General features: G+C 44.0%; 1 protein-coding gene across 1 annotated transcript in view; it reads left to right on the forward strand.

Annotated features, from left to right (window-relative positions):
- The window catches only part of LOC124621875 (myogenesis-regulating glycosidase), a 247,832-nt gene that overhangs the window by 170,482 nt on the left and 57,177 nt on the right, over positions 1 to 20,173 (forward strand). The window contains exons 6-7 of the mRNA XM_047147340.1: positions 6,753 to 6,914; positions 12,692 to 13,119. Coding sequence (XP_047003296.1) covers positions 6,753 to 6,914; positions 12,692 to 13,119 — 590 coding nt within the window. The remainder of the gene's footprint in view (positions 1 to 6,752; positions 6,915 to 12,691; positions 13,120 to 20,173) is intronic.

Consider the following 20,173-nt stretch of genomic DNA (forward strand, 5'->3'; position numbering starts at 1 on the left):
TGAAAAGAGCGACGTGCCGCGATCGACGGACTTACTAGAGACACTACCTAACACATCTGTGCAAAATTCATCGGATTTTCACGGTGGTTTCCATTTCGCGACCGATCGGAAGTTGCTTTCCGAATAGTCCTCGTAGATCGTACCAAGAAAGACATATACAGGGTGGTCCCGAATTCATGGTACAAACTTTAATGGTAGGTGCAGGACATTGTAACAAGGATATATTGTATAGGAATGTATAGTCCCAGGTGACGCGGTGAGGCGTAAACAGGGGAAATAACGGCCGAAAGGAAAACGAAAGATTTTATTGAAATCGTTGTTGACAAGTGTCATGTTTACAGTAAGTGTTCAAAATTGCGTCCACCATGAGCGATACATGCTTGACAGCGTCGGTGCAGCGATTGGCGTACACGTTCAAAGATGCCTGGTATTTCACGCACACCTGCAGCAGCTACAGATATGCGAGCAACGAGATCCTCATCTGAGTCAACTGGAGTCTCATAAACAAGACTCTTAAGATGTCCCCATAAAAAGTAATCGAGGCAAGAGAAATCAGGAGATCGGGGTGGCCAAGGGACTGGTCCACCACGCCCAATCCATCTAGCACCAAACGTGGCATTCAGGTAATTCCGTACAGCAGTGCTGAAGTGTGCTGGCGCTCCATCGTGCTGAAACCACATGCGGTTACGAATGGCGAGCGGAACATCTTGCAGCAGTTCTGGTAACACTTCTTGCAGAAAAATAAGATAGCTTTCGCCACAGAGTCGCGTGGGTAGTAAGTATGGCCCAATCAAAAAGTCGTTCACAATACCAGCCCACACATTAATACCGAAACGTTGTTGATACGCATGTGGACGCGTTGCATGTGGATTATCTGTTGCCCACACATGGGAATTGTGCGCATTAAAGACACCCTCGCGTGAAAATGTCGCTTCATCTGTAAATAGCACATGACCTACGAAATCCGGCTGCAACGCACATTGCTGCAACAACCACTGGCAGAAGTTCACGCGAAGAGGATAATCTGCCGGATTCAATGCTTGTACTTTTTGAAAATGGAAGGGGTGTAAGCGATTTTCATTTAACACTCTGCATACAGTCTGATGACTCACATGTACGTCACGCGCAACAGTTCTTGTGCTTGACTCGGGTCTGTCAGCCACTATGTTCAAGATGCGTTCTTCCAGTCTTGGAGTGCGTACAGCTCTTAATCGACCAGCGTCATGTCTGTTGACGTCGAACGTACCTGTTTCACAAAGTTGACGATGTAACCGTTGAAAAATTCTATGATCCGGCATTCGTCGATTAGGATACTCCGCGCGATACATTCGTAACGCAGCTCTGGCGTTACCATTTGCACGGCCGTACATGTAATGCATGTCTGCTTTTTCTGCATACGTAAAGTCACCCATCGTCTACGGCAGCACAATTGTGAATGGCGCTTGTCCCTACTGCGATACATCATGTTCATCTACTGCCCTCTACCGGCAGTGACACCAACCGATCACTCCATTTCTCTTTCCCCTGTTTACGCCTCACCGCGTCACCTGCGACTATACATTCCTATACAATAAATCCTTGTTACAATGTCCTGTACCTACCATTAAAGTTTGTACCATGAATTCGGGACCACCCTGTATATATCGCGTGTGCCGTTGCCTTGAAAGGGCACTGTTTCATAACACATAACTTATAATACGAAATACAAAAACTGTTTACCAACAATATGACGCTTCCCGTCACTTTCTTACACCAGATCGCACCAAAATCGAAGCACAAGATATCCTCAGTGTGCTGATGCTTTGAAACAGCATAATATATTCATAGGACATAAGTTATACTATAAAACCCGCCAGATATGGGCTTCAACAAATTAGGACGAAATCCAACATGGTGTCCCCCAAGTCCTGCTTGTTAAATAGACATGAGGTATACGTGATGTAGGACAGCTAGCCGCGAGGGATTATCCGAACGGTCTGGGGCGCTGCAGTCATGGACTGTGCGGCTGGTCCCGGCGGAGGTTCGAGTCCTCCCTCGGGCATGGGTGTGTGTGTTTGTCCTTACGATAATTTAGGTTTAGTAGTGTGTAAGCTTAGGGACTAATGACCTTAGCAGTGAAGTTCCATAAGATTTCACACACGTTTCCTAGGACAGCTAGGCTGATGGTACTTTGCTTTCGCTAGAACTATAAGAACTTTATCCTGTAACAGGCACTCAAATACTCAGCTACATACAGCTTAGCCGGCGTTTCAAGGCGCAAATTTATTACTGCCTGTTCGAAAACTATCTGTCAATATCACCGGTTCTAAAAACGTTGACTATCATATACACTTTGGAGCGACTCCGTCCCATAGCTTATAACTACAAACTGTGTATATTTTATGTCATTCACAAGGGGTGTGACAGAAAATGCAGTTTACAGAAAAATACGAGGACATCCAATTTCGGCATTTGTAGCGTTCCCATTTCCAGTCTTCAATTAAAACCTAATTGTTTAGCAGAGGGTGCAGTGAATTCACTTCCAGACTATTTCTCTACCACTGCATTAACGAATAGTGCGTTCGAAAGGCAATCATTTAAACTTTCCGAGCGAGCTCTGATTATCCCTTATTTGGTCATAACGGCCGTGTCTTCGTAAGTAAGAGTCCAGGGCGCAGTGGTCGCCACATCTCACAGGAACTCGCGGTCAGCTTATTCACTTTTAGGCTGTTCCAAATGTGGAAACGTGTTCCAAGGCACAACATGGTCATGTAACTATTGAAATTTAAATGCGTTGCAATAGAGAAAATCTTGTCAGTATGGTATTTAGTCTTCTACTGTTTCATTATTACGGTACTACATAACAATAACCAGTAAGTGAAATCAAATTAAGCAAAAGTGTTATTAGGGAGTTAAATACATTTTCAAACTGAAGCTACGAACTTCCGTTTTCAAGACAAGTAAAATTGTTACGACATTAACGAAACTCAGTTATTTTGCAAGTATTCCAAGTTCCGCTGTAGAAGACATTCTTCTTTTCCAAGATAGCAGATGGTAACGACCCAAGTCTTTATCGGCCACAAGTTACTTAACAAGTTTTAAAAGTACATAGATTTTTACTTGCCATAAAATTTTGTAACTGTAGAATTAACAATACACTCCAAATAGCTTGAATGCGTTACACAACAATAAAATATATACGAATCGAAATGATACACAAGTCACAACTTCATATCTAGCAACAACAAAAGCTGTAGGAAATGGCGGAAACTGTTTCCGGCGGCCTCTAGTACGCATTCCTTCATCCGATTCTAAAATCAGTCACTAGACTGAAGTACCGACCAGAAACATGTGTTCCTAGGTACACTAACCTCTAGGTACAGCACTCTCTCCTGTCTGAAAGTAAAAACGGAAGAATTTCGTCCTTACAGTAATTTCACAGTGTCGTAAATCACTTATATGGCGCATGGCATTACTCCAAATTCGATATTTTCACGTACACACTCACCTTTGCGTACTAGGAAGCCATTTTGTGGCGCCATCATAACGCAGTTAATTGAAACAGAGACTCGGCAGTACCATCGAGTGCAGCAGAAAACCTGAAACATGGCAGTGGCTTCTTCTTTCCTAATAAGAATGAATAAATAAATAAGTAAATAATAAAAAATTGAATAGGAGCGACATGCGGGGTGCGAAACTTGTCAGAAGCACGCAATATGCATTTGAATTTATCCCATCAAAGCTTAAGTTCATTCCAGGTACCAAATGTGAATTATTACGATGCCTATGAAACCTTTTTAGTGTTGACGGTACTATTGAACGGGGTCTGTCTAAAAAAACGATGTAATAATGTTGAAAGTCAGCAAAAAGCTCTCGGACAAACCTTACGTCGTCCCATAGTCACGTGATTTTTGAGGTCAGTGTATGTTAGGTACAAAAATTCTGTTCTGGTCACCTGAATGCACGCTCCATAGATGCCTCGACTCTTTGGTTGCTACACAAGTTTACAATGTAGCAGGAAGTTTAACGGGTGACTCCATGTTTCACTGTATTGCGAGCAACTGCTGCACTGGTGTGTGCGCCCCCTCAGATATAGTGCTAACATGGCCCAGTGAATAGCTCTTCAAAAACTGAAAACAGATCAAGCAGGAAAAGAGGAATAAGGTGTACTGAAGAGTGAAAAAAAAGCAAAGTAGGAACAGTGAGCGGAACAAGCTTAACAAATGCAATATTGATGGAACACAGAAAGCCATGGCGTCATGGTTAAGTGGTCACGGTGTTGGACTATGAAGCGAACAAACCGTGTTCAAAACTCTCTCGTACTACTTACTTTCTTCGCCCCAACATTACGAACTTTCCTTCCAGTCGCTGAAATGTCCGCCCCCGGTAGCTGAGTGGTCAGCGCGACAGAATGTTAGTCCTAAGGGCCCGGGTTCGATTCCCGGCTGGGTCGGAGATTTTCTCCGCCCAGGGACTGCGTGTTGTGTTGTTCTAGTCATCATCATTTCAGCCCCATCGACGCGCAAGTCGCCGAAGCGGCGTCAAATCGAAATACTTGCACCCAGCGAACGGTCTACCCGACAGGAGGCCCTAGTCACACGACATTTATTTATTGAAATGTCTGATCTGTTCCTGTAGTTTGGCAGTTGTAGAGTGGTTGTAGAGCATGATTCTTTGGTAAGAATACGTTACCGACGCAAGTAAACGTGATGAATAATGAGAGCACGTGAGATACCATCTAGACGTCTCACAGATGGCTCTGAGCACTATGCGACTTAACCTCTGAGGTCATCAGTCGCCTGGAACTTAGAACTAATTAAACCTAACTAACCTAAGGACATCACACACATCCATGCCCGAGGCAGGATTCGAACCTGCGACCGTAGCGGTCGCTCGGCTCCAGACTGTAGCGCCTAGAACCGCACGGCCACTCCGGCCGGCCGTCTCACAGAAATGAAAACATTATATAAACGGGTATGAACTATGTTAAAACTTCCGAAACGGATCGGAACTCCAAAAACGTTAACAAGACATGTTTTGAGAGAGCACAGAGAAACTGTCAGATGGTGAAAATGTTGCGTTCATTTGCTGCAGCGTATGTGACAAACTATTATGTTTTCATCATTTCCTTGGGTGTGATCATATTCACATCCATACGAACACGCAAATCGGGCAAGGAGGCACATCGCACTCACTTACCAGGCGTACAAATTAGGTCCTATCATATGACCAACAGCGTCACCGCTTAACCACTTGGACCGTTCACTGTCATTTATTCGCACGAAGTAATGGCCGCTATCGACAGAAGATCTCAAGTTGATTTCGTATTTCTAGATTTCCGGAAAGCTTTTGACACCGTTCCTCACAAGCGACTTCTAATCAAGCTGCGGGCCTATGGGGTATCGTCTCAGTTGTGCGACTGGATTCGTGATTTTCTGTCAGGAAGGTCGCAGTTCGTAGTAATAGGCGGCAAATCGTCGAGTAAAATTTAAGTGATATCAGGTGTTCCCCAGGGAAGCGTCCTGGGACCTCTGCTGTTCCTGATCTATATAAATGACCTGGGTGACAATCTGAGCAGTTCTCTTAGGCTGTTCGCAGATGATGCTGCAATTTACCGTCTAGTAAGGTCATCCCAAGACCAGTATCAGTTGCAAAGCGATTTAGAAAAGATTGCTGTATGGTGTGGCAGGTGGCAGTTGACGCTAAATAACGAAAAGTGTGAGGTGATCCACATGAGTTCCAAAAGAAATCCGTCGGAATTCGATTACTCGATAAATAGAACAATTCTCAAGGCTGTCAATTCAACTAAGTACCTGGGTGTTAAAATTACGAACAACTTCATTTGGAAAGACCACATAGATAATATTGTGGGGAAGGCGAGCCAAAGGTTGCGTTTCATTGGCAGGACACTTAGGTGCAACAAGTCTACTAAAGAGACAGCTTACACTACACTCGTTCGTCCTCTGTTAGAATATTGCTGCGCGGTGTGGGATCCTTACCAGGTGGGATTGAAGGAGGACATCGAAAGGGTACAAAAAAGGGCAGCTCGTTTTGTATTATCGCGTAATAGGGGAGAGAGTGTGGCAGATATGATACGCGAGTTGGGATGGAAGTCATTAAAGCAAAGACGTTTTTCGTCGCGGCGAGATCTATTTACGAAATTTCAGTCACCAACTTTCTCTTCCGAATGCGAAAATTGTTCAAATGGCTCTGAGCACTATGGGACTTAACATCTATGGTCATCAGTCCCCTAGAACTTAGAACTACTTAAACCTAACTAACCTAAGGACAGCACACAACACCTAGTCATCACAAGGCAGAGAAAATCCCTGACCCCGCCGGGAATCAAACCCGGAACCCGGGCGTGGGAAGCGAGAACGCTACCGCACGACCACGAGCTGCGGACAGTGCGAAAATATTTTGTTGAGCCCAGCCTACATAGGTAGGAATGACCATTAAAATAAAATAAGAGAAATCAGAGTTCGAACAGAAAGGTTTAGGTGTTCCTTTTTGCCGCGCGCTGTTCGGGAACCCTCTGCCAAGCACTTAAATGTGAATTGCAGAGTAATCATGTAGATGTAGATGTAGATGTTTATATTTTGCTGTTTTTTCAACGTTCAGCACACCTTTTTCCTGTTTTCATGCTTGCTACGTGATCAGATATGACCGGATGTTCGTTGGGCCCTTTTACCACTAAACCTGACGGGGATGCGACGTGGAGCTTTCCTTGTTCGTAAGCCTGCCAGATGACGTGGTGCTGCGTTGTGTTCCAGGCAGCCCGTCCCGCGTGACTGCTACCAGTTGGGGGACGCCAACTGGTATGGCGCAGGGCACGTGGCGGGGAAGCTGTGGCCGCTGCCCCAAGGGCTGTCCCTCAACTGCTCGCCCTTCGTCACTGGAGGCGGGCCTCATCCGTGGGGGAATGTGCTCAGCAGGTACGTGTCCTCTACTGGTAGAAATTAACTACGTTTATGTCATGTGCCCCTAGGTCTAAAACTGCTATTATTATACACTGTTTTCCTAAATAACGAAAATATAACAAATGAGGAATCACTCGGCGAAATATAATGAAATTAACGCAACACAAGCTCACCAGACGAAATATTAGACAGCCTCCTGAAAGAGCACTCTGGTCACTTCTTACAAGGGAACCTCCCCACCGCACCCCCCTCAGATTTAGTTATAAGTTGGCACAGTGGATAGGCCTTTAAAAACTGAACACACACCAATCGAGAAAACAGGAAGAAATTGTGGGGAATTATGAAAAAAATAAGCAAAATATACAAACTGAGTAGTCCATGAGCAAGATATGCAACATCAAGGAGGATGTAAGCTCAAGAGCGCCGTGGTCCCGTGGTTAGCGTGAGCAGCTGCAGAACAAGAGGTCCTTGGTTCAAGTCCTCCCTCAAGTGAAAAGTTTAATTTTTCATTTTCAGACGATTACCAAAGTTCAGGCACTCACACATAATCAGCTTCGCTCTCCAAAATTGCAGAACATGTCCTGATTTGCTTGGACGTATGCAGGATCTGACGGTCTACACACGGAAAAATTTGAAAACGTTAAAAACATATGTTTTGACAGAGCACAGGGAAAACTGTGCGACTGTGAAACTGTTGAATTCATTTGTTGCAGTTTATGTGGCAAACTCTTATGTTTTCATCACTTTTTTGGGAGTGATTATCACATCCACAAGAAAACCTAAATCGGGCAAGGTAGAAGAATCTTTTACCCATTCGCCAAGTGTACAACTTAGGTAGGCCGACAACATATTCCTGTCATGTGACGCACATGCCGTCACCAGTGTCGTATAGAATATGTCAGACGTGTTTTCCTGTGGAGGAATCGGTTGACCTATGACCTTGCGATCAAATCTTTTCGGTTCCCATTGGAGAGGCACGTCCTTTCGCGTCTACTAATCGCACGGTTTTTCGGTGCGGTCGCAAACACAGACACTAAACTTATTACAGTGAACAGAGATGTCAATGAACGAACGGACAGATCATAACTTTGCGAAAATAAAGAGAGTAAACTTCTCGCTTGAGGGAGGACTTGAACCAAGGACCTCTCGTTCCACAGCTGTTCACGCTAACCACGGGACCACGGCGCTTCTCAGCTCACACTAACCTTGATGTTGCCTATCATGCTCATGCACTACTCAGTTTGTATATTTTGCTTATTTTTTTTCATAGTTCCACACAACTTCTTCCTGTTTTCTCGATTGATCTGTGTTCAGTTTTTCAAGGCCTATCCACTGTGCCAACTTATAACTAAATCTGAGGGGAGTGCGATGGGGACGTTCCCTTGTTAGAGGGGCCGGCCGGTGTGGCCGTGCGGTTAAAGGCGCTTCAGTCTGGAACCGCGTGACCGCTACGGTCGCAGGTTCGAATCCTGCTTCGGGCATGGATGTGTGTGATGTCCTTAGGTTAGTTAGGTTTAATTAGTTCTAAGTTCTAGGCGACTGATGACCTCAGAAGTTGAGTCGCATAGTGCTCAGAGCCTTGTTAGAGGACTTGATAGCAGGGCTGTTGATAAATTATTGGTACAGGGTGCGGCAGTCAAACCTGCATCTTTTAAAATGACCATGAAGTCGTTATTATAGAAAGCGTTAACCACGTGGATTTTGTATGGGTGGTGATGTAAGTGTAACCTCAAAATCCTTCAGACAGTCCTGTCAAGAAATTCCGAGCGCAACACTTTGTCTACACACTGATCTCTGGGCGCTTCTTACACGTTCCACATTCTAGGAAGTACGCTCTGTCTTCGCAACGCCACCTCTTTTCCTTGTTTTTTCACCGACGTTTTCAAAGTTTTCGACACAAGTTTTTACTGAGTCAACTGAAGGGACCGGCCTATAACGATTAGTTTGAAAATGCTCCCAGAAACGACGCTGAGGGGCTACATAGCTGCCGCTTTGGTAGAACGCTTTCACTGCAAACGACCGTTGTTGCCTAGTCCACTGCTCCGTGGGTACTGAAATGCTTTGTGTTGGGTAACGCAGTAGTGACCTTGGTTACTCGCTCCCCCCCCCTCCATCCCCCCCCCACTATTTCCAACGCTTTCGTGCAGTAATAATAAATGCACGTTTGACTGCCGCACACTATATACCGATATCAGTACGTCTCCAAGCAGTATCGCTATCGAAATGACAATATCGAGAAATGATATTTTTATTTTTATATTACATATTTTCGCAATTTTCGGTAAATATTTGAAATTGTTCTTTTGAAACTGTGGTAGAACATAATTTTACTTTCGTTGTGTATAGGAGTCTTACTACGTTTTGAGCTCTCATCACATACAGTCTTTTTCTTTGACTGTGTGATGCAAATATAGACGGCACAAGTGGCACAGAGAAGAAGTTCGATTGCAATGGGGGGGGGGGAGGAGGGGGGGAGACATTTGGAAATTTGTGGTAAGGTCTTATGGGACCAAACTGCTGAGGTCATCGGTCCCTAAGCTTACACACTATTTAAACTAACTTACGCTAATGACGACACACAAGCCCATAACCGAGAGAGGGCGGACCATGACAAGATGCCTTAGACCGCACGGCTACGGAGGGAGGGGGATGGGGAGAGAGAGGAGGCCGGAGGGACGGGGTGTGAATGGAATAGCAAGATATCTGATGTAAAGGAATAGTACAGCAGTTGCGTTACAAAACAATTTTCAACGCTACTAGTGCGGTATTTCTTTACATCGGCACCGGCCAGTGTGGCCGAGCGGTTCTAGGCGCTCCAGTCTGGAACCGCGCCACCGCTACGGTCGCAGGTTCGAATCCTACCTCGGGCATGGATGTGTGCGATGTCCTTAGGTTTAAGTAGTTCTAAGTTCTAGGGGACTGATGACCTCCGATGTTAAATCCCACAGTGCTCAGAGCCATTTGAACCATTTTTCACATCGGCATCCTCCAAAAAACAGATGCTGAAACTGATGAACAAAAATGTAAATGGCAAGATTGGTCTTTACGATGGGCGGAGACGTGAAGGGAAATGCTGACGTAGTCCGCGCTCGGCCCTATCAACAGAAACTTCAACGTTTAACTTGACAACGCAAATTTGACACTACAACTGCCAGGTCGCTGGCGTTTGCAGAAACGAAAAAGCAGGGAACTCGACATGAAGTGTTCCAGACAAATCCGATATGTGACGATACCGAACAACGGATCCATCGGACACCTTTCACTGTGCCACTTACCTGCAGTTACCATTGTTAGCAAAGCGGTTATCGCCAAGCATGAACGAGCACCGTTTTCCTTTCAGTTCTTGCTCTAAGGGGGATAAGCAGGCTGCTAGCTTGTTGATGTACAGAATATCTAATATTATTGTGTACTGAACTGGGGACCTAGAAGTGGCGGAGAGGTTTCGTTCCGTTCCTGTCGTAGCCCTCAGTGGTTCACAACCCCACAACAGGCCACAGCAGTCCACTCACCCCACCGCCGCCCTACACCGAACCCAAGGTTATGGTGCGGTTCGGCCCCCAGTGGCACCCCCCGCCCCCCGGATGTTTGCGTGATAGAGTAATTATGGTGTACGTGTACGTGGTGACAGTGTTTATGCAGCAATCGCCGACATAGTGTAACTGAGGCGGAATAAGGGGGACCAGCCCGCATTCGTCGCGGCAGATGGAAAACCGTCTTAAAAACCATCCACAGGGTGGTCGGCACACCGGACCTCGACACTAATTCGCCGGGTGGATTCGTGCCGGGGACCGGCACGCCTTCCCGCTCAGGAAGCAGCGAGTTAGACAACGCGGCTAGCCGGGCGAGCATCTAATAGTAAATCAGTACTTCAATATACAGCTCTAAAACTAGTAGTATAATTTACTGTGTGCAGCCGATATTTTTTTGGCCGGTACATCGATGTTTCTTCCTGCAGTATATCGATAGTCTTTCCGACATATCGATGGTCGAATGTTATACAGGGTGAGTCACCTAACGTTACCGCTGGACATATTTCGTAAACCACATCAAATACTGACGAATCGATTCCACAGACCGAACGTGAGGAGAGGGGCTAGTGTAATTGGTTAATACAAACCATAAAAAAAATGCACGGAAGTATGTTTTTTAACACAAACCTACTTTTTTCTTAAATGGAACCCCGTTAGTTTTGTTAGCACATCTGAATACATAAACAAATATGTAATCAGTGCTGTTTGTTGCATTGTAAAATGTTAATTACATCCGGGGATATTGTAACCTAAAGTTGACGCCTGAGTACCACTCCTCCGCTGTTCGATCGTGTGTATCGGAGAGCACAGAATTACGTAGGGATCCAAAGGGAACGGTGATGGACCTTAAGTACAGAAGAGACAGGAACAGTACACTACGTCCACATGCTAACACCTTTTTTATTGGTCTTTTTCACTGACGCACATGTACACTACCATGAGGGGTGAGGTACACGTACACACGTGGTTTCCGTTTTCAATTACGGAGTGGAATAGAGTGTGTCCCGACATGTCAGGCCAATAGATGTTCAATGTGGTGGCCATCATTTGCTGCACACAATTGCAATCTCTGGCGTAATGAATGTCGTAAACGCCGCAGTACATCTGGTGTAATGTCGCCGCAGGCTGCCACAATACGTTTCATATCCTCTGGGGTTGTAGGCACATGACGGCACACATTATCCTTTAACGTACCCCACAGAAAGAAGTCCAGAGGTGTGAGATCAGGCGAACGGGCTGGCCAATTTATGCGTCCTCCACGTCCTGTGAAACGCCCGTCGAACGTGTACCTCACCCCTCATGGTAATGTACATGTGCGTCAGTGAAAAAGACCAATAAAAAGGTGTTAGCATGGGGACGTAATGTGCTGTTCCTGTCTCTTCTGTACCTAAGGTCCATCAACATTCCCTTTGGATCCCTACGTAATTCGGTGCTCTCCGATACACACGATCGAGCAGCGGAGGAGTGGTACTCAAGCGTCAACTTTAGGTTACAATATCTCCGGATGTAATTAACATTTTACAATGCAACAAACGGCACTGATTACGTATTTGCTTATATGTTCAGATGTGCTAACTAAACTAACGTGGTTCCATTTAATAAAACGTAGGTTTGTGATAAAAAACATACTTCCGTGCATTTTTTTATGGTTTGTATTAACCAATTACACTAGCCCCTCTCCTCACGTTCGGTCTGTGTAATCGATTCGTCAGTATTTGATGTGGTTTACGAAATATATCCAGCGGTAATGTTAGGTGACTCACCCTGTATATTTTTAATTACGATGTATCGGATTCCCAATATTTTAAAAAAATATCGATAGTCGCACTATTAGCAGGTGCACAAGTGACCTTCACAGCTGACGTACAGAGTACGGCATTAGGAGAACAATGTGTGGGAACCTATCTGCTAGGAAGCTCAGACTCTGGTGACAATACTGGTCCGATAATCACGAAGGTCCTATCTTACCCACGAAACACATTACATAATGAATTTTTCACTCTGCAGTGGAGTGTGCGATGATATGAAACTTCCTGTTAGCTTACAACTGTGTGTGGAACCGAGACTCGGACTCGAGACGTTTGCCTTTTGTGGGCAAGTGCTTCACCGACCGAGCTACCCAGGCACGACTCACGATCCATCCTCGCAGCTGTACTTCTAAGGAGATCGAGTCTCGGTCCGGCACACATTTTTAATCTGCCAGGAAGCTGCACTGAACGCTGTTGGTTAGCGGTTGTCGAGCAGAGAGCTGCGTGTCGGCAGGTACTTCCTGAGCTCTGCCGGCGTGAGCATCTCCGTGGACGCGGGTACGCCGCTGTACGTGTCGCTCAATGCCAGCGGCGACGGCGCCCTCTGCCTCGAGGGCCAGCACGACAAGTTCGCTTACCACCGCGCAGGCGCGGGGTCGGAGGCGCCGCCGCCGGCGCAGCTCAACTACACGGTGTGCACGGCTGCCAACATGCGAGACCTGCACTCCTTCCTGGCCGACAAGAACATGTGGGACGGCATGCGCGACCAGGACCGCGAGCTGGTCGACGCGCTCATCTCGGAGCCCGTGTGGCAGATCGCGCCGCCCGCCGCAGACCTGCTCACCGAGGCCGCCGTCTACAACTACACCGAGGAGGTGATCGCGCTGCCCTTCCTGCGCCAGGGACACGTCATGCTCAACTCGCTCTGGCAGGCGCACGCCGGTAAGGCGCGCGCAGTCTCACATTAACCATTTGAGTTCCAACAATAAGAAAAAATATGTAATTTTAAAATTTTTCACAAAATTAACCTTTATTATCATCGTAAGTAATGAATACAAAACTGAAGACTGGAAGTGGGAAACGCTGATTGCGCCAAAAATAAATATTTATGAAAATGGGAAGTTTTTCTTTTTAAAATTCAGTCTTGATCACACCACGTATGTTACAATAACATAGGTGACCGGTTTCGGTCATATCACATGACCATCATCAGACCTGTAATTTAATTTAGAAAGTAATAGAAACCTTACTAGATTCACAATAAAATATGACAAAATGGTTATAAGGATAAAATACAATATGACGTTATACCCATGGCATCCTTCGAAGGTGGTAGGTGGAACACTCTTCTCAGCTGCTGTAATGTCAACTGGTGCCAGCAAGTTGTTTTTTTTTTCTTTTTTTTCTTTATTGTAAGTTTGCACCTTATACAAGGTGGGCTGGCAGCGGCAATTGTACGCCGCTCTTCAGCCTCAGGCAGTACAAATAGAGATAAACAATGAAGACACATAAGTAACAGAACATAACGGCGGTTAAAATAACAGTAGACACCGTAATTAACAAAAAAAAAAAAAAAAAATCACGAAGCCGTTCACACGCACGTTCAGCACTGTGCACGAGCACTGATGATGGTGACGATACACGTGAACGATGGAGCGTGGGCGGCAAACAACACTAAAGCACAAACATGACGGCACACACACAAAGCTGATGGCGACGATCTCCGGCGCGCTAATGTCTACGACGCGTGTGTGAGTCCGGGGACCTGCAAAAGAGGAGAAGAGGGTGGGGGAGAGGGGAGAAGGGAGAGTTTAGATGCCAGGGGCAGAGGAGATGGGGAGAAGAAAAAAGGTATGGGGGGTAGGGGGAGGAGGGGGGAGGAGGGAGAGAAGGGAGGGAGGGTGCCCTGAGGAAAAACACAGGAAGTGGGAGAGGAGGATCAAAGGTGATAGGAGGGGTAGATGGAAGGGATGAGGGCATCATCAGGGAGGGGCTGCCAGCAAGTGACAAGCATACGCTACCTCTTCTCCCTCCACCTCACGTCAACCAATCAGTATAAAATGGGTTCACATAATCGTCAAAACGTAAAAAAACAAAGTACAATAATAATATAAAAATAGTTATGTATAAAATATCTCTTTACAACCATGGAATTACTTAAATATTGTATAAAATATCAATTAAAAGCTTTAAAATAACTGTACAGACGATGTATACTCAGTGTGCCCTCTATGGGTTAAGGTGGTACTACCACAATGGTTTCAAAGTCAACGATGTTGTGGAGGTCTTTGGCATTGCGGCATCATATCGATATGTGAGTTGTGACTCGACTGCAAGTATACATCTATGGCAGATTCAGTCTGTCTGTCTTACATTAACTTTATTTGGCACTGGAGATATATGTAATTATGGAATGATCAGCTCCAGAGTGGTATGATTTCATAGATTTTTTAAAATGTCATGTAACTGATTTATTAAAAATGGAGCCATATTTCGTAATATTTCTAGTTGTAAGTTTAAAACTGTGATATTAATACTTACGTACTATTCTAAGGTACATTTCTGCCATGGATACAACTGGGTTTTACGATTTTCTGAACAAAAGAGTACATTCGTGTTCATAGAATTTCCTCATCGTTGTAAACAGACATTTTATACATAACTATTTTTATGTTATTGTTGTAATTTATTTTTTACGGTCATGTGAACCCTTTTTATACTGATTGGTTGACGTGAGGTGGAGGGAGAAGAGGTAGGCGGAGCATCTTCGTACTTAAGCGTATGCTCGTCACTTGCTGGCACCAGTTGACATCACAGCAGCTGAGAAGAGCGCTCCACCTACCATCTTCGAAGGATGCCATGGGTATAACACGTCTTATTGTATTTTATCCTTATAACCATTTTGTCATATTTTATTGTCAATCTAGTAAGGTTTCTATTACTTTCTAAATTAAATTACAGGTCTGATGATGGTCATGTGATATGACCGAAACTGGTCACCTATGTTCTTGTAACATACGTTCAAGACTGAATTTTTAAAAAGAAAATTTTTTTAAATTTTTGATCAATGTTTCAAAAATGTTTATTAAAAATGGGGAGTACGTTATGAAAGCCATATTACAAATAATTTGTATTCAATGAAATATAAATTCCGATATTTGACATTACTGTTAATACTTCACCCAAACACGTTTTAAAAAGAAACATTTATATTGAGCAGAGACTACCTGTAAAACTTAACGTATTGAGGCTGAATGTGTCACGCAACGTAGCCAAGGAAACGCCGAATGTCCACTCATTTACATAAAGATTCATGAGCGCTCTAATTTCACATCATGAAGCGGAAGCATAGCAAGTAGGTCCCATAGCAAATAGATCCTTTTTCTCTCTTCACTTAATTTTCTTAACAGTGAAAGTTGGGTCACATTTCATAAGGACGGTTGATCATTGAAGTTCTCTCCCTTTTTGAACACAGACAACTCAGTCCAGTCTTTTTCATCAAAACGAGTTTTCATTAGAAGCTTGCCTTCCTTGTCTGAAGTGAAACTATCACTTCAAGCTTAGGTTGTCCTTAGTCTGCTGCTGTTAAGATACGTATTAGCTAAGGAAGCCAGATCCAAGAAACCACCTTCACCCATGTTGATAAACATAAAAGGTTTTCCTTACACTACTTGGGACCACCACATTTTCCAGTTCCTCAGGCACCACTGCGTTTAACATTCTTTTTCCTTTTCTCTATAACACCAAAGTCTCTATCGGAAGGCATGTAACTACGAGTGGACACTAAAAACTTGATTTCAAAACTTTAAAAGATACGTACTGGAACAAGCAACACTGAAGCTACCAACATCGCAACATCGTACGACACAGTTATCACACCATAGAATGAGTTTACACAACATTCAAAGAGCTACAACGGTAGGAACTCTCAGCAGGCACAGCTTACTACAATCACTGCCTTTAGGCGAATGGCACATTCGGCGTTCACCGTGCCGCTGCCGATGGATCAGTCATTCTCCTATATTTATCGGCCGTCTTGTGAACTAAAAGGAAACCTTTGTGGTATTTGCAGTGTTTTGGCACTTTCAGTGTTTCCCATTTCCAGTCTTCAATTGTCCAAAAGTAAATAACCGATTGTTTTATGGAGGTAGTCTCATATTGAAACCACTGGGACCTACATTTATCAGTCTGCCATCATTTCCCGTTGGAAAAAAAGCTCAAAAACACTTCTGTGGGAGATTGACAGCTTACATCAACATTTGATCCGACCACTTCAAGGAAGTCATGCTCAGCTGCTAATTTGTACAGTGTAAACCATCATATTTGTGAGTTTATCATGGCAGGCTCATCTCCACTGTCGTCATCACCGTCGTCATGAACAGCATTTTCAATGAGTAGTTCAGGATCTGGCAAAGGAGATGAAGTTCCTGCTGTACTTGCCTGTTGGAGAACATATACAGAAGCATCCTCAGGGCAGTTTCTGCCTCACATGTCTGTGAATCCAAATCACTCGGAATTTCCTCCTCTAAAAGAAAGACGTTTGGATCATGGGTGACGTCTGGAAACTTCTATGAACATATAATGCCTAAAACAAATTATAGTTCCAAATAACAACAAAAATGGGCCTAAAAATTAAAAAATTTACACGCAATTACAAAATTAGATATGAAAGTACAAACAGTCCCAGTGGTTTCGCCTCGAAACCACTCCTAAAGCCTGTAGTACAAACTCAAATTTACGTCGCAATAACTTTAGAAATACTTACTTTCACTCTCAATGGTCTCCTCAATAAGATCACAATGCAAAATCCATGTGTCAAGTAAATTATATAAAAAATTTGCGGACACATATCTCCTACACTCACGTAGAAAAAACTCCGCACCGACTGTTGCTTTGATTGCTGTAAACGACACCTGTATTCCAATGCATTCGTAGAATAGTTCAGTGTACAGCTTGGGGTTTGTGTCTCGCAATAGCATCGTTGTTTCACGCGAAAGGCACTAGTACCGCAAAAAAATTAACAAAATAGTAGTTTCAGGCAGAAACCACTTGGGCTCAAAGGGTTAATCCTTTCTATTTATCCTGTTCCAGACCCATTTCAACGTTTCCCAAACTTTGAGTCATAAGCAAAGCTCGGATTTACAAGTTAAAGCATGTTGCATTCATGTTTCCATGTTTTGGCCATTTGGGGGAAATGCATATTTCGAAGATTTCATCGATATAACTGCGTGAATTTAGGCATTTATTTTACATGAATATTACTCAAATATCAGATTAATAAGTCATGATTGCAAAATACTAATACGAAGTCTCCACAAAAGAATGGAAAAACTGTAGAAGCCGACTTCGGGGAAGATAAGGTTGGATTTCGGAGAAATGTAGGAAGACGCGAGGCAATACTGGTACTACGACTTCTCTTAGAACATAGGTTAACGAAAGGCAGACCTACGTTTAAAGCATTTGTAGACTTAGGGAAAGTTTTTGGCAATGTTGACGGCAATATACTTTTTGAAATTCTGAAGGTAGCAGGGGTAAAACACAGAGAGCGAAAGGCTGTTTATAGCTTGCACGGAAAGCAGATGGCAGTTACAAGGCTCAATGGGTACGAAAGGGAGTGGGACAGGGTTATTCCATCTATACAATGAGCAAGTAGTAACGAGACTAAGCAGAGATTAGGTCAAGGAATTAGTGTTCAAGGAGAAGAAATAAAAACCTTGAGGTTAGCGGGTGACGTTGTAATTCTATCAGGTACAGGAAATGACTTCGAAAAGAAACAGAATGGAATGACCAGTTTCTTGAAAGGAGGATATAAGATGAACATCAACAGAAGCAAAACAAGAGTAATGGGGTGTAGTCGAATTAAATCAGGTGGTGCTAAGGGAACTACATTAGGAAACGAGACACTTAAAGTAGTAGATGAGTTCTGCTACCTATTTGAACAGAAAGAAAATAGGTCATGGCAAAAAGTAAAGAGGATATAAAATTGAGGCTGGCAATGGCAAGATAAACGTTTTTGAAGAGGAGAAATTTGTTAACGTCGAATATAGATTTAAGTGTTAGAAAGTCTTTCCTGAAGGCATTTGTCTGGAGGGTAGCCAAATTTTTGGAAATATGTGGTAAGGTCTTATGGGACCAAACTGCTGAGGTCATCGGTCGCTAAGCATACACACTGTTTAACCTAACTTAAACAAACTTACGCTAAGAACGACACACACACCCATGCCCAAGGGAGGACTCGAACCTCCGACGGGGGGCAGCCGCACGGGCCGTGACAAGATGCCTCAGACCACGCGGCTACCCCGCACGGGAGGAGGGTAGTCATATATGAAAGGGAAACATGGACGATAAACAGTTTGGATAAGAAGAGAATAGAAGCTTTTGAATTGTGGCACTGCAAAAGAGTGCTGAAGATTAGATGGGTATAACGAATATCTAATGAGGAGATACTGAACAGAACTGGGGAGAAAAGAAATTGATAAGACACATTCTGAGAGATCAAGGGATGACAAATTTAGTGTTGCAGGGAAGTGTGTGTGTGTGTGTGTGTGTGTGTGTGTGTGTGTGTGTGTGTGTGTGTGCGTGTGGGGTGGGAGGGGGGGGGGGGTAGGGGGGGGGGAGGCGTCAGAATCGTAGAATCGTACAGGCAGATCAAGTGATGAATATAATAAGCAGATTCAAAAGGACAGATGTTACAGAAGTTACTTGCAAATGAAAAGGTTTGTACTTGGTAGGATAGCATGGATAGCTGCGTCAAACCACAACAACAACATTGCATATTATATCATTTTCATGGTCTCTGTGCATATACTGCTGTACCTTGCATGATAAAATCTTTTGTTAGGGTTTTTAGGATTACGTAACTCATTCGGTAACAAGGAAACCCTTAGAGGATCACTTCACACTGACCGTCTGTCGGTTTGTCTGTCTCTACGTCTGACTGTTAAGACCCCTTTTTATCAGGAAAGGGGGGGTGAAGCTGACTCCTGCACGTGGTGCCCCTGCATAGGTACTGGACTAGATTCTCCAGTACTGAACTGAACGTCAGCATTCCAAAAGCATTGCATTATAGGTTTCACTATGAATGGAAACCAAAGGTCTTTATCAAGACCTCACCTTGTGATTGTATCAATCAACATAGAAGGATTGTCTGTTGCCAAAGAAGAACTCCTGCAACATATTGCCAAGGAACCTAGGTGTGATATTTTATGTATACAAGAAACCCATCGAGATGACACCATGAGAAGACCAAAAATCCTTGGGATGAAACTGGCAGTTGAGCGACCCCATAGACAATATGGCAGTGCTATCTTTGTGAGGAACGATATAGCTGTTCTCTCTACCTCACTTACAGAATTCAACAATATTGAAATACTGTCTGTAGAACTGAATGGTTGTATTGTGTCGTCAATTTACAAACCCCCAGGAGCAGATTTCCAATTTTCACCTACAGACAACTACACCAATCAACAAGCTCACTTTATTGTTGGAGATTTCAATAGTCATAGCAGTGTTTGGGGTTATGCTGAGGACGACAGTAATGGTGAAGCAGTTTTGACTTGGGCTGATACCAACCATCTTAATCTTGTCCATGATAATAAACTCCCACCATCTTTTAACAGTGGGCGTTGGAAACGTGGGTATAACCCCGACTTAATTTTTGTTAGCGAGAACATAGCTCACCAATGCAGAAAAACTGTTCTAAATCCGATACCAAATACTCAACACCGCCCCATAGGCTGCCAAGTGTTTGCAGCCATTACTCCTAGAATCACATCATTCCGAAGGCGATACAATTTCAAGAAAGCAGACTGGCAGAAGTTTGCTGATCTCCTTGACTCAGAAGTTTCACGCATAGAACCCTCAGTTTCCAACTATGATGAGTTTGTAGAAGCCGTGAAAAGATGCTCAAGACTCTCAACTCCCAGAGGCTGTCGAGTTAACTACATACCTGGCTTGACAGAAGAATCCGTGAAGCATCTACATAACTATATCCAAC

The sequence above is a fragment of the Schistocerca americana genome, chromosome 7 (genome assembly GCF_021461395.2).
Source record: "Schistocerca americana isolate TAMUIC-IGC-003095 chromosome 7, iqSchAmer2.1, whole genome shotgun sequence".
In the NCBI taxonomy this organism is placed as follows: Eukaryota; Metazoa; Arthropoda; class Insecta; order Orthoptera; family Acrididae; genus Schistocerca; species Schistocerca americana.